Below are 12713 nucleotides of genomic sequence, written 5' to 3' on the forward strand. Positions count from 1 at the left end.
ACTTGATTTATTGAATTTATTAAGCACGCTCATTTGTCTCCATTTTGGAAATGACCAGTGACTACAACCTACTATAAAGCCATTGGCCACATGTTTGAAAGGTCAGCGGCAGGGGGTTCAAAGGTCAATTCATTTAAACCCCATTGGTCTGTGTGCAGCTCTGACCGGCGGGACAGAGACGTACGCAAAAAACCTGCTGTTGAAACGTTAAACTCAATATAACTAAACAAAACAAAACAAATGTATTTGTACTGTTTATAGTTCTGGGGTATGTTAGTGAGGTTTGTGAGGGGCCCTACCCCAAAATGAAAGCTATGGTGATGAGGAACACGTGGAAAAGATTTGGTGCTTTTGTCCGGCGCGTCCAAATTTTTTTGCTAAGCCACCGCACTACAAAGGTCAGAGAATACCACGACCACAACACCAGAGGAAGCTCAACAAATCATGTTAAACCCAGATTCGCCTCAAACAAGGGACTAAACACATTTCGCAATTATGCCACATCAATGTGGAACGCTCTACCCAAAGCTGTAAAGGAATGTGAATCCCTACCCACATCCAAAACCGCTCTTAAAGAGCACCTACGGGAGGCTGCAATTCAAAACTGGCCACTGTAAATGTCCAAACCCCCCCACCCCACCCCTCCGTAATCAGTCTCCTCCCCACCGCATGTATATATTCTCTCCCCACCGTATGTATACTTCTCTCCCACCCACCCACCCCCTCCTAATGTACAGTCTCCTCCCCATCATATGTATATACTCAGGATCTATGGGTAACAGTACTGTATATTTGCATATTGTATACGTCACAAACTCACAAATGTAACAGTACTATATACCTGTATGTCATGTATGTCCCTATGCCATAAATGGCATGATGTCATATATGTTGTGTATGTCATGAATGTCACTATGAATTGAAAATGGGGGACCCTGATGTAAACAAGACAAACGTCTTTCTCTGGTCTGCAACCCCTTAGCAATTGTGTGTATTGAGCCGTACTGTATTGTACCCATTCTGCAATCTGTTAAATAAAGTTTTCATTCATCATTTATTCATTCATCATTTATTCATTCATTCATTCATTCATTCATTCATTCATTCATCATTTATTCATTCATTCATTCATTCATTCATTCATTCATTCATTCATTCATTCATTCATTCATTCATCATTCATTCATTCATTCATTCATTCATTCATTCATTCATTCATTCGCTTTCAGCGTACCGACCCATGGTGTCCGCTAGGGGGAGACACTGCTGCCTAGGGAGGGACTGGTAGTCCGTCAGTCAGCCTCAGTACCAGACGGACCGCTCCTCCTCCTCCTCCACCCGGCTGCACAGCAGCTCCTCACAGAGCGGGCGCGGAGAGACGAGAGAAGGAGGCAGCCCCGCTTTGATACATGCCTCCCGTGAATTAACGGACACCGGACCTCCTCCCCGGCCGCGACACGGAATTTATTCGTGACAGATTCGAAGGGAATGGTTGTATCGGCTGTTTAGGCTGCAAAGACGAAACATGCATCGTACTTGGATTTTGCTGATGATGCTTCTGGCAGCTTTGCAGGTAAAAAAAATCCTCTCAGGGGCTCGGTGTTGTGTGGTGGTTGGGACGGGGGTGGTGGGGGGGGGGGGGCACATATAGGGCAGGCTATTCTCTGGTTGTGATGGTGAGAACTATATTGATCCCACCGCGCTGCTTATAATCGTCAAGAAGAGGCTGAATTGTTGTGTTTTTCCATGCCGACTGTTATTTTATTTGGTCAAGCCTCATTTGTACATTGGAGAGATCATAATGATCTCCCTCTCTCGATGCGGTGCCTTCTCTGATTATTATTAGGGCTACCGCTCGAGAGTGTGGAACTGATTCAGGACCGGGTCGGGAATTGCTCTCTACCGTCTACAAATAGTAGAAACCACACGAATAAGCAAGTGTTCAAACACTCCATGTGTTCAAACACTAGGTTATTCTAGACGCGGCTGCAGCCTTTATGTGTGAATCGATCTTTTGGCTTCACGCCATATAATTGATCATTGAAATGAAAGACGGACAGTTATTTGGGGGGGGGGGGGGGGGGTTCCACAGCCATGGACGTGACAGTCGCCGCAGGACAATCGCTCGTTTCCGCTAGGACTGGTCACACACACACACACTCTCTCTCTCTCTCTCTCTCTCTCTCTCTCTCTCTCTCTCTCTCTCTCTCTCTCTCTCTCTCTCTCTCACATACACACGCTCAGTTTGTCTGTTGGCTACAGTGACACCATAACCTCATTCTTCCTCATTGTGTCCTATATTATACCGTATAGGCTCTATAGTGTGTGTGTGTGTGTGTGTGTGTGTGTGTGTGTGTGTGTGTAGGGCATATAGGTACTTAGAGATGAGCTGACCCACCAGCTTGGGTCTCTCGGTCAGTAGGCTATAGCGCCCAGAGCCAGCGTTAATTTTTTTTGGCTCCTAAATTGGCGACAAAGCTGAATTAGTGGAACGTGTGCGTGTGTGTGCGTGCGTACGTGTGCGCATCGCCCGGCGGCTAGTTTGACACACTACTCTGAGAAAACCAGGACGTTGGCCAGATCTCCGCTGCTTAAGGTTTAATGTCAGTCCGATGATGTCACGATGCTAACATTCGGAGTTGCGGGGGTTCATAACCCAAATACTCACCGACTTCGCCTGGAAGCCTCCCGCCCCGACAGCCCTCCACCCGTCACCCTCCAGTCAGTGGCCTCCACCCGACCGCCACCCTCCACCCCTTCCCCTCCACCCCTCTCCCTAAACCCCACCACCCCCACCTCTTCCCCTTACACCCTCTACCCTCCACCCCTCTCCCTACACCCCACCACCCTCCACCCCTTCCCTTACACCCTCCACCCCTCTCCCTAAACCCCACCACCCTCCATCCCTTCCCCTCCACCCTCCACCCCTCTCCCTAAACCCCACCACCCTCCACCCCTTCCCTTACACCCTACACCCCACCCCCCTCCACCCCTTCCCTTACACCCTCGACCCTCCACCCTCTACCCACTATCTCACCTTGACAGTCAGAAGGGGGGCTATGTGAGATTGCTGTTCATTGACTATAGTTCAGCTTTCAACACCATAGTCCCCACCAGACTGGTTGACAAGCTGATCGATCTGGGTCTGAGCTCCGCCATGAGTAGGGATGGGTACCGTTCACATTTGAACCGATACCGGTACCTGTGAATCGATACCGGTACCCAACGGTACTTTTTTCGGGACTTTAGTCTCTAAAAATTGTATCTACCTACCTCAGTTGTAAACAAATAATTCAAAACTTAATATTTAATAAATAAATAATGTCTTATTTACTTTATTATTATTTACATCTTACTGATGTAAAGCATGTTGAACTGCAATCCCCTGTATGAAAGGTGCTATACAAATAGTTATTATTTATTTAGAACAACATATATATATATATATATATATATATATATATATATATATATATATATATATATATATATACACAGTCACACATATTATCTTTAAATAAATGTTATGTTTATTTAAAAAAAAAAATAACAAATGAACTAAAAAAGGTACACATCTATATATTTAAATACAAAATAAATAAAGGTATTGTATTTTACAAAATAACAAGTATAAAACAAGGGTAAACAAACCACTCTAGCAGCAATGAACTATTCTGCTGATCAAAAAATTGTCAAATACACATCTATATATTTAAATAACAAATAAATGAAAGTATTTTACAACTGATTAAACAAACAAACAATCTAGCAGCAATGAACTACTCTGCTGCTGATTGAGTATTCTAGCAGTTATTTTCGCTCCACCCCCGCTTTGGAGTAGACCTGCTCTGCGGTGTGTTTGGTCTTACATAACAGCATGTGGCTTGTTTACCGACGTCACATCCGCTATTCTTCTGTCTACTCTTAGCCTACGGAGCTAACGTTATGTCCGACGATTAGCTAATGTTAGCTTAATTAATAACGTTAAATAAGTTACAAATATGTGAAACTATATCGAAGGAGTAAGCCGACCGCTAAAAAGAAAACCCACCACGGCAGCGCGAGCACATAATAAAATAAAGTTTCGAGGAGTGGAAGTTTGGAGATAGTAGCAGAGAGCAAGAGCAGAGGTGGAAAACTGAGCTACACTTTCTAACAACCTGCCCACTGTACCAATATCAGAGACACAACAACCTGCCCACTGTACCAAGATATCAGAGACAAGTATACTCCCCACGAATTGCAAACACCCAAAGAGAGTTTGAAAACATGTATTGTGCCGTTGACATTAACGTGCGGACAAAACGTGACGTCATCAGACTTTTTTTCTTTCTTTCTCATAACCGAAAGTAGGCACTGTTGGATCTCACGTGAATCGATACTCGGTAGTACCGACGTGTTTCGGTAGGTACCTTTAAAAGTACAGAATTCGGTACCCATCCCTAACCATGAGCGCCTGGATCCAGCAAAATCACCCTGAGTATCTGAGCCCCCTGCTGTACTCACTGTACACACATGACTGTGTGGCCAGGTTTAGCTCCAACTCCATAATGAAGTTTGCGGACGACACAGTGGTGGTGGGGCTGATCTCTAACAACAACGAGAAGGCCTATTGGGAGGAGGTTGATGTACTGGCACGCTGGTGCCGGGACAACAGCCTACTCCTGAACATTGGTAAAACCAAAGAGCTGATCGTGGATTTTAGGAGAATACAGCAGGGCCTAACAAAATTAATAGTTGGTTTCAGGTTGCCGACCGACCCTGCCGATTTAGGTGCGACCCAATATATTTTATGAGTTTTAAAAAAAAATTATAAAAAAAAAAATCCGATTTATAATAATAATAATTATAATAATAATTTAATAATAATAATAATAATAATTTAGGACCTGCTCCGAGGTCACCATTTGGCACACATGCGAACCATGCATACAATGCGTATCTGCGATTAACCCATCCCGTCGTCCTTCCCCCCCAAGGGCAGCCGGGAGCAGACAGGCGCCACGTGAGCCGCGCCAGGGGACCAATCCAAGTGCTCCTGTCCGTCTTCGTCAAGGACGCCACAGCGTTAGCGATCTTGTTGTTGTGCATGTTTTTCCATTGGGTTTATCTTATCGGGGGGGAAACCCTTGCGAGCACGGGGAGAACATGCAAACTCCACACAGAAAGGCCTGGGAGATACCCCACCTGGGTAACTGGCATCATGGAAACCTGGTCCCCAAGCGGGATTCGAACCCTGGACCTTCTTGCTGTGAGGCGACAGTGTTAACCACTACTAATAAAGTTTCATAGAAATCTTAGTCAAACATTTAGTATTATGGATATTAAACATGCTGGCAGAGTACATGCATCCATGTTGTTGTGAACATTTTAATTAAATAAAGAAATTCCCTATCCATAGTCGCCGTGGGAAGAATAAAATAAAAAAATTAAATTAAATAAATTCCCTACCTACCCATGGCCAAACTGACAACCAACCTGAAACCAACTATTAATTTTGTTAGGCCCAGGGGACACGTTGTGGATAAACGGGGCTATCGTGGACAGGGTGAGCAGTTTCAAGTACCTGGGAGTAGGGGTGGACGGTATGGTCTAAAATGTATATCACGGTATAATTTGAAGCATATGTGCAATACTCCAATTCAGCCATTGGCAATTCAGCCGTTGGGTGGGGGGGCGCTGTTGAGCGGGCCTGTGACCAGACCTGAAAGCGCCCCTGGCTCTGCGGCTCTGCAGCTGCATGCTATTCGCAAATCGTTATCATAATAATGTTTACAGCAAACTGTAGTTGATCACCAGGTATGTTTTATTAATGTTGAATAAGAAAAACGATAGGGAAATCTCGTACCTTTCTCCACTGGTTAAAAATGGCAGGAACTGAAATTGAAACTTGCTGTGCGTGCGGTGATATGTGTTTATTATGAAATGACAATTGCGTGTTGACACGCCCACTGCGCGAAGCCTCCTAAATAACTTTTTCCAGTTTGCACATATCTATTATCTATGACTAATTCTATCTATTTTTAGGGGCAAATGCGATTGAAATAGTCGCGCTGTGGTTACATGACGTCATTGCTATTTTAGAGCTGCTCTACCGGTTACACGGTATAGTCAAAATCCATACCGTAGAGCAAATTCATACCGTTTATACCGTATACCGTTTATACCGTCCACCCCTACCTGGGAGTCCACATCACAGAGGACCTGACATGGTCTACACACATAGATTCTATGGTGAAAAAGGTGAAACAGCGCCTCTATCACCTGAGACAGCTAAGGAAGTTCAGAGTATCGGGGAAGATACTCCACTCCTTCTACTCCGGGGCTGTAGAGAGAGCATTCTGACTGGAAACATCACTGCCTGGTTTGGAAACAGCACGGCACACAGGAAGGCACTCCAGAGAGTGGTGCGCTCAGCTGAGCGTACTACGGGGTGATTAGGGGTGGACGGTATGGTCTAAAATTTATATCACGGTATAATTTGAAGCATAGACGGTAACGGTATATATCACGGTATCATCGTTTTTGATAAAACTTTATTTTTTATTTTATATAATTTTTTTATTTTTTATAAAATATATATATTATATAATTAGACTTGTACTTGTATTATCTGCGAGACATCGCCACCACGCAACAAGCTCCACTGTCTGTGTGTACTCTAGTAGCCTCCAGCTACGGCCAGGATTCTCAGGAGCTGCACCTGGACCTATATTCGAGTAGCCTCGAGCAGAGCTACGGCCAGGATTTACCGGCGCTGCACCTGGACCCTATTTGTATAACGTTGCTTAACTGTGCTCAGCAAGCCCTCAGCTCGAATACGCATCGAATCAGTGTTATAAGACATTGATATCAGGAGCTGTAAATATCTGTAAATATCTGTAAATATCCTAACCCAACCCCCTCCAATGTACAGTCATTTACCTAGTATGGTTTTGTCAATAGTCCAATGTACAATTTTGTTTGTTTGTACAGTGTCTCCCCCCCCCCCCCCTCAATGTACAGTTTTGCTTGTATATACAGTGTGCCCCCCCAACCACCTCCAATGTAGATTACCCAGTATGGTTGTCAATATCCCAGTGTACCCAACCCCCCCCCCCACCCAACCTCCTCCAATGTACAGTTTCTACGTCAAATGTATATACTCCCTTTTCCTGACTCCTTCTGTATCACAAACAGTACTGTATTTGCAAATCTGGTATGTCATAAATGTATAGATGTAGCAGTACTGACTATCTGTATGTCATGTATGTCATATATGTCCTGATGAATTGAAAATGGGGGACCCTGATGTAAACAAGACGAAAGTCTTTCTCTGGTCTGCATCCCCTTAACAATTGTGTGTATTGAGCTGTACTGTATTGTACCCATTCTGCAATCTGTTAATAAAGTTTTCAATCAATCAATCAATCAATCAAGCTATCTGTAGCTACTGCTAGCCGGATATATAACGTTAATACAACGCCTCAGTGAATTATTTAGTTCAATGGGACATTTCGTTTTGAACGGTGAACTAACTTGTGCTAACGTGAGCTAACAGGTAGCATACACGTCTCTACTAGACTTTGTGGAGCGTTTGTTGATGTCAGGAGCTATCGGTAGCTGGCCGACTAGATACCGTTCGGTTAGACAATGCCTCATCATGTATTAAACTAAAAGTGAATAGTTGAGTGGGTCATTTTGTAACGGTAGCTAAGCTAACGTTAGCTCAGGGAGACGCCGCCGTCCTCCCATGTCCCGTCCCACTAGACTACTAGACCCGTGTTTACATGCGTGCGGTAGGGGCTGGCACGCCCACTGCGCGAAGCCTCCTAAATAACTTTTTCCAGTTCGCACATATCTATTATCTATGACTAATTCTATCTATTTTTAGGGGCAAATGCGAGTGAAATAGTCGCGCTGTGGTTACATGACGTCATTGCTATTTTAGAGCTGCGCTACCGGTTACACGGTATAGTCAAAATCCATACCGTAGAGCAAATTCATACCGTTTATACCGTATACCGTTTATACCGTCCACCCCTATATTGCACTACCACCCCTGCAGGACTTATATAACAAGAGGTGCAAATCCAGAGCCTGCAGAATTATGAAAGACCCTCACCACCCCAACAACAGCCTGTTTAAGCTGCTGCGGTCAGGCAAGCGCCTATGGTCACACGCTGCAAGAACAGAGAGACTCCGATTCTTCCCCCAGGCCATCAACACTGAACACTGAACTCTCCACTCACAAATACACATGAGCACACACACACACACACACACACACACACACACACACACACACACACACACACACACACACACACACACACACACACACACACACACACACACCACTCATGCGGCAACCGCTAAAAAAAACACTTTAAACAAAATGTCACTTTAAAAAATAGAATCTTAGAAACACTTTAAAAGAAGGAGGTACTGTATAGTTTAGATAAATTAAGAGTTAACATTGTAAATTGTATATTGCATAGTAGTGTATATAAGAACCAGTTTCTCAGGAACCTAGTATGTATTTTTTTTACCATGCATATCTTGTGTCTTATCTATTTAATTTTTTAGATGCCTATTTTATTCTATTTTATTATTGTATTTTGCACAATCAATGCGGGCAAGACCACCCGCATTTCACTGTATGCCCTGGTATGTATGTGACAAATAAACCTCTTGATTCTTGATTCTCGATTCTCCACCCCTCTCCCTACACCCCACCACACCCCTTCCCTTACACCCTCTACCCTCCACCCCTCTAACCCTTCACCCTCCACCCCACCACACCCATTCCCCTACACCCTCTACCCTTCACCCCACCACCCTACACCCCTCCCCCTACACCCTCTACCCGTCACCCCACCACCCATTCCCCTACACCCTCTACCCTTCACCCCACCACCCTACACCCCTTCCCCTACACCCTCTACCCGTCACCCCAGCACCCTCCCGAACCCTCCCGCCCGTGGCTGTTGTTACCCGGCCTGCTCCTCATCTCCTTGCTGTTGTTACCCGGCCTGCTCCTCATCTCCATGCTGTTGTTACCCGGCCTGCTTCTCATCTCCTTGCTGTTGTTACCCGGCCTGCCTGCTCCTCATCTCCTTGCTGTTGTTACCCGGCCTGCTCCTCATCTCCTTGCTGTTGTTACCCGTCTTGCCTGCTCCTCATCTCCTTGCTGTTGTTACCCGGCCTGCTCCTCATCTCCTTGCTGTTGTTACCCGGCCTGCTCCTCATCTCCTTGCTGTTGTTACCCGGCCTGCTCCTCATCTCCATGCTGTTGTTACCCGGCCTGCCTGCTCCTCATCTCCATGCTGTTGTTACCCGGCCTGCCTGCTCCTCATCTCCATGCTGTTGTTACCCGGCCTGCCTGCTCCTCATCTCCATGCTGTTGTTACCCGGCCTGCCTGCTCCTCATCTCCTTGCTGTTGTTACCCGGCCTGCTCCTCATCTCCATGCTGTTGTTACCCGTCTTGCCTGCTCCTCATCTCCTTGCTGTTGTTACCCGGCCTGCTCCTCATCTCCTTGCTGTTGTTACCCGGCCTGCCTGCTCCTCATCTCCTTGCTGTTGTTACCCGGCCTGCTCCTCATCTCCTTGCTGTTGTTACCCGGCCTGCCTGCTCCTCATCTCCTTGCTGTTGTTACCCGGCCTGCTCCTCATCTCCATGCTGTTGTTACCCGGCCTGCTCCTCATCTCCTTGCTGTTGTTACCCGGCCTGCTCCTCATCTCCTTGCTGTTGTTACCCGGCCTGCTCCTCATCTCCTTGCTGTTGTTACCCGGCCTGCCTGCTTCTCATCTCCTTGCTTGCTTGCTTCACTAAGTGATTCACTCAGCGCTGCGTCTACGTGCCCCAGAGCTTGTTTCTTCATATCGCTTGGGAAAAAAATAGGGCAAAGGAAACAAGAGGATCAAACCGGATCATCGCTTTGCGAGACAAACACGCCGGGGCTGAACGAGAGTTCTAGAGGCTTGTATAGGGCTGGTAAATTACAGTGAATAAAACAAACAAACAAACAAACACACAAAAAGAAACTGGTATAAGATTGTAATCAGCACGACGATGACGATAGATCAGTGATGGCCTGTCTATCCCCCTTCACATGTAGGCTACAGAAAATGCAGCGCAACAACATGCAACAGTCCACCAATGTAATATGATGCATTATGTGCAGCAGCGTACAACATAGAACATAGCCATACAATACACTATCCTGCAGAAGCTAACCACAGTAACTACACAAACAGTGAAACTGAGACAAATTAAGTTATTTGACTATCCAGTTATTGTGTATAGTTACTGCAATTCTTTACACCCTTTTCTCTAAAAAAAGAGCAAGATTTAACTCTGAAACGTTGTCACAAGATAAAAGAGATAATGAGAAGTAAAATTTAAATGTAACAACATTTAAAAATAAAATTTAGTTACAGTACTATGTTAGCTTCTGCAGGGCAGTATAGTACACGCTAAACAAACCCACATCTAGGGGTCAAAGGTTAGGTCAACCAAGAGACGCCAGGTCTGTGTAATCAGGCCCTTAAATCAACGACACAGGATTAACTGCGGTGCTGTGTGTCTTGACTGTGAAGTGGTCAACATCCAGGCTACTAGGGGTGGACGGTATAAACGGTATACGGTATAAACGGTATTAATTTGCTCTACGGTATGGATTTTGACTATACCGTTTAACCGGTAGAGCAGCTCTAAAATAGCAATGACGTCATGTAACCACAGCGCGACTATTTCAATCGCATTTGCCCCTAAAAATAGATAGAATTAGTCATAGATAATAGATATGTGCAAACTGGAAAAAGTTATTTAGGAGGCTTCGCGCAGTGGGCGTGTCAACACGCAATTGTCATTTCATAATAAACACATATCACCGCGGCGCACAGCAAGTTTCAATTTCAGTTCCTGCCATTTTTAACCAGTGGAGAAAGGTAAGATATTTCCCTATCGTTTTTCTTATATGAATTATTCTACGTTAATAAAACATACCTGGTGATCAACTACAGTTTGCTGTAAACATTACGATATGTGTGTAGTGTTATGATAACGACGGCAGCAGCGGGAGCCGGGAGGAAGGCGTGCAGCAGTGGATTTGCGAATAGCATGCAGCTGCAGAGCCGCAGAGCCAGTGGCTCTTTCAGGTCTGGTCACAGGCCCGTCAAACAGCGCCCCCCCACCCTTGCGCCGTTCTGACCCCCATCGTCTCTAAGCATTTTGTGTGTCAATTTGTTGACACATGTGTCAATTTGTTGACACATGTGTCAATTTGTTGACACATGTGTCAATTTGTTGACACAATTGTCAATTCTTAAAGCTGAGGATGAGTGGCACCTTTGTCTCAATTCTTATTCAATTCAATTTGCTCTGCGGCTCTGCAGCTACATATGCTTCTAGCAAAATCCAGCCCCGCTGTTTGCAATGGGAGCAGGAGTCTCGACTCGGGACTTATTTTATTTGGAATATAATGACTTTATACGCAAAAGTAGCCTAGTTTTAAGTTAAAATATTATAAATCTACATGCCTTGAGGATGTCATTCTTTATATTATAGCCTGCCTATCAGGCAAAAAAAATTATTCTAACAGAAACACTGATACCGTGATATATACCGTTACCGTCTATGCTTCAAATTATACCGTGATATAAATTTTAGACCATACCGTCCACCCCTACAGGCTACTGCTGGATGCTACTTGCTCCATAATGGTGGAATGAACTCCCCACCACAGTTAGGACAGCCGAACTTCCCACCACAGTTAGGACAGCCGAACTTCCCACCACAGTTAGGACAGCCGAATCCCCAACAATCTCTCGCTGTCGACTAAAAAACACACATCTTCAATCAATATCTGAAATGGAAAAAAAACATACTTACTGTCCTATACTACCATGCACTCCTCCTACTATACTAATATGTCTTACTGTATGTCTATGCACTCAATACTGCAGCACCCACGTTTCAGCACTGTTTGATCATTGTTACTCAGCTGAAAGAGTTGTACCCTTCCTGCTGACTTGTCGTACAGAACTTGTAATTCACTTTGGATAAAAGCGTTCCGCTAAATGACAAAATGTAAATGTAAGGATACAATCAAAACCAAAATCTTGTGATCCCACGACTAACCTGACCCATAATCCTCCTTTGTCAATAAAAAAAAACATTTATATCTCGTTACAAAATTATAATAAATCCATAGCGCTGAACGATATTTATTCTCCTGTATTGTTTCTGCACATTCAAAACATATCACAAGTGTTGTGGGTTGTTTTTTCTAGAATCATGTACATATCAACAACAAATCTTGATAGTCAAAATCACAAGAAATCACATCTTTAAAGATTAGGTTACTCTGACCCGTCTCATATTGTGCACGACAGTTACTGCAGAGAAGACAATATTTTGGGGAGGGGGTTGTCTTTCATAATAGCTATGATTTTTGAGGGGGACAAATTTACCTCTTCTCAATATTGAGGGGGACAAATGTACCCTTCAACCCCCCCCCCCCCCCCCTAGAACTACGCCTATGGGTTCAGCGACTGTGTTTGTTTGACGAGGAGTTGTAGGAAGTGGGGGTTGGGGGCACCCTTGTAATCAGGTTTTTAAATAAACAGGATTAAACCAGATCAGAATGCTCCCCGGCACCTCCCCCTTTCCCTCCTACCACAACAGCAGAGGAGACAGTGGGGGAGAGTCAGTGACCCTTAAATGTCT

At 44.7% G+C, this 12713-nt stretch overlaps 1 protein-coding gene across 1 annotated transcript in view; it reads left to right on the plus strand.

The window, feature by feature from the left end:
- Window positions 1–1443: 1443 nt before the first annotated feature.
- LOC311224570 (cadherin-2-like) overlaps window positions 1444–12713 on the plus strand; it is a gene marked incomplete at its 3' end in the record, with an annotated part of 162386 nt that continues 151116 nt past the window's right edge. Inside the window, exon 1 of the mRNA XM_084309605.1 lies at window positions 1444–1573. Within this exon, the coding sequence (XP_084165731.1) occupies window positions 1526–1573 (48 nt within the window). The 5' untranslated portion in view covers window positions 1444–1525. The remainder of the gene's footprint in view (window positions 1574–12713) is intronic.

The sequence above is a fragment of the Notolepis coatsorum genome, assembly GCF_963971535.1.
Source record: "Notolepis coatsorum genome assembly, chromosome: 3".
In the NCBI taxonomy this organism is placed as follows: Eukaryota; Metazoa; Chordata; class Actinopteri; order Aulopiformes; family Paralepididae; genus Notolepis; species Notolepis coatsorum.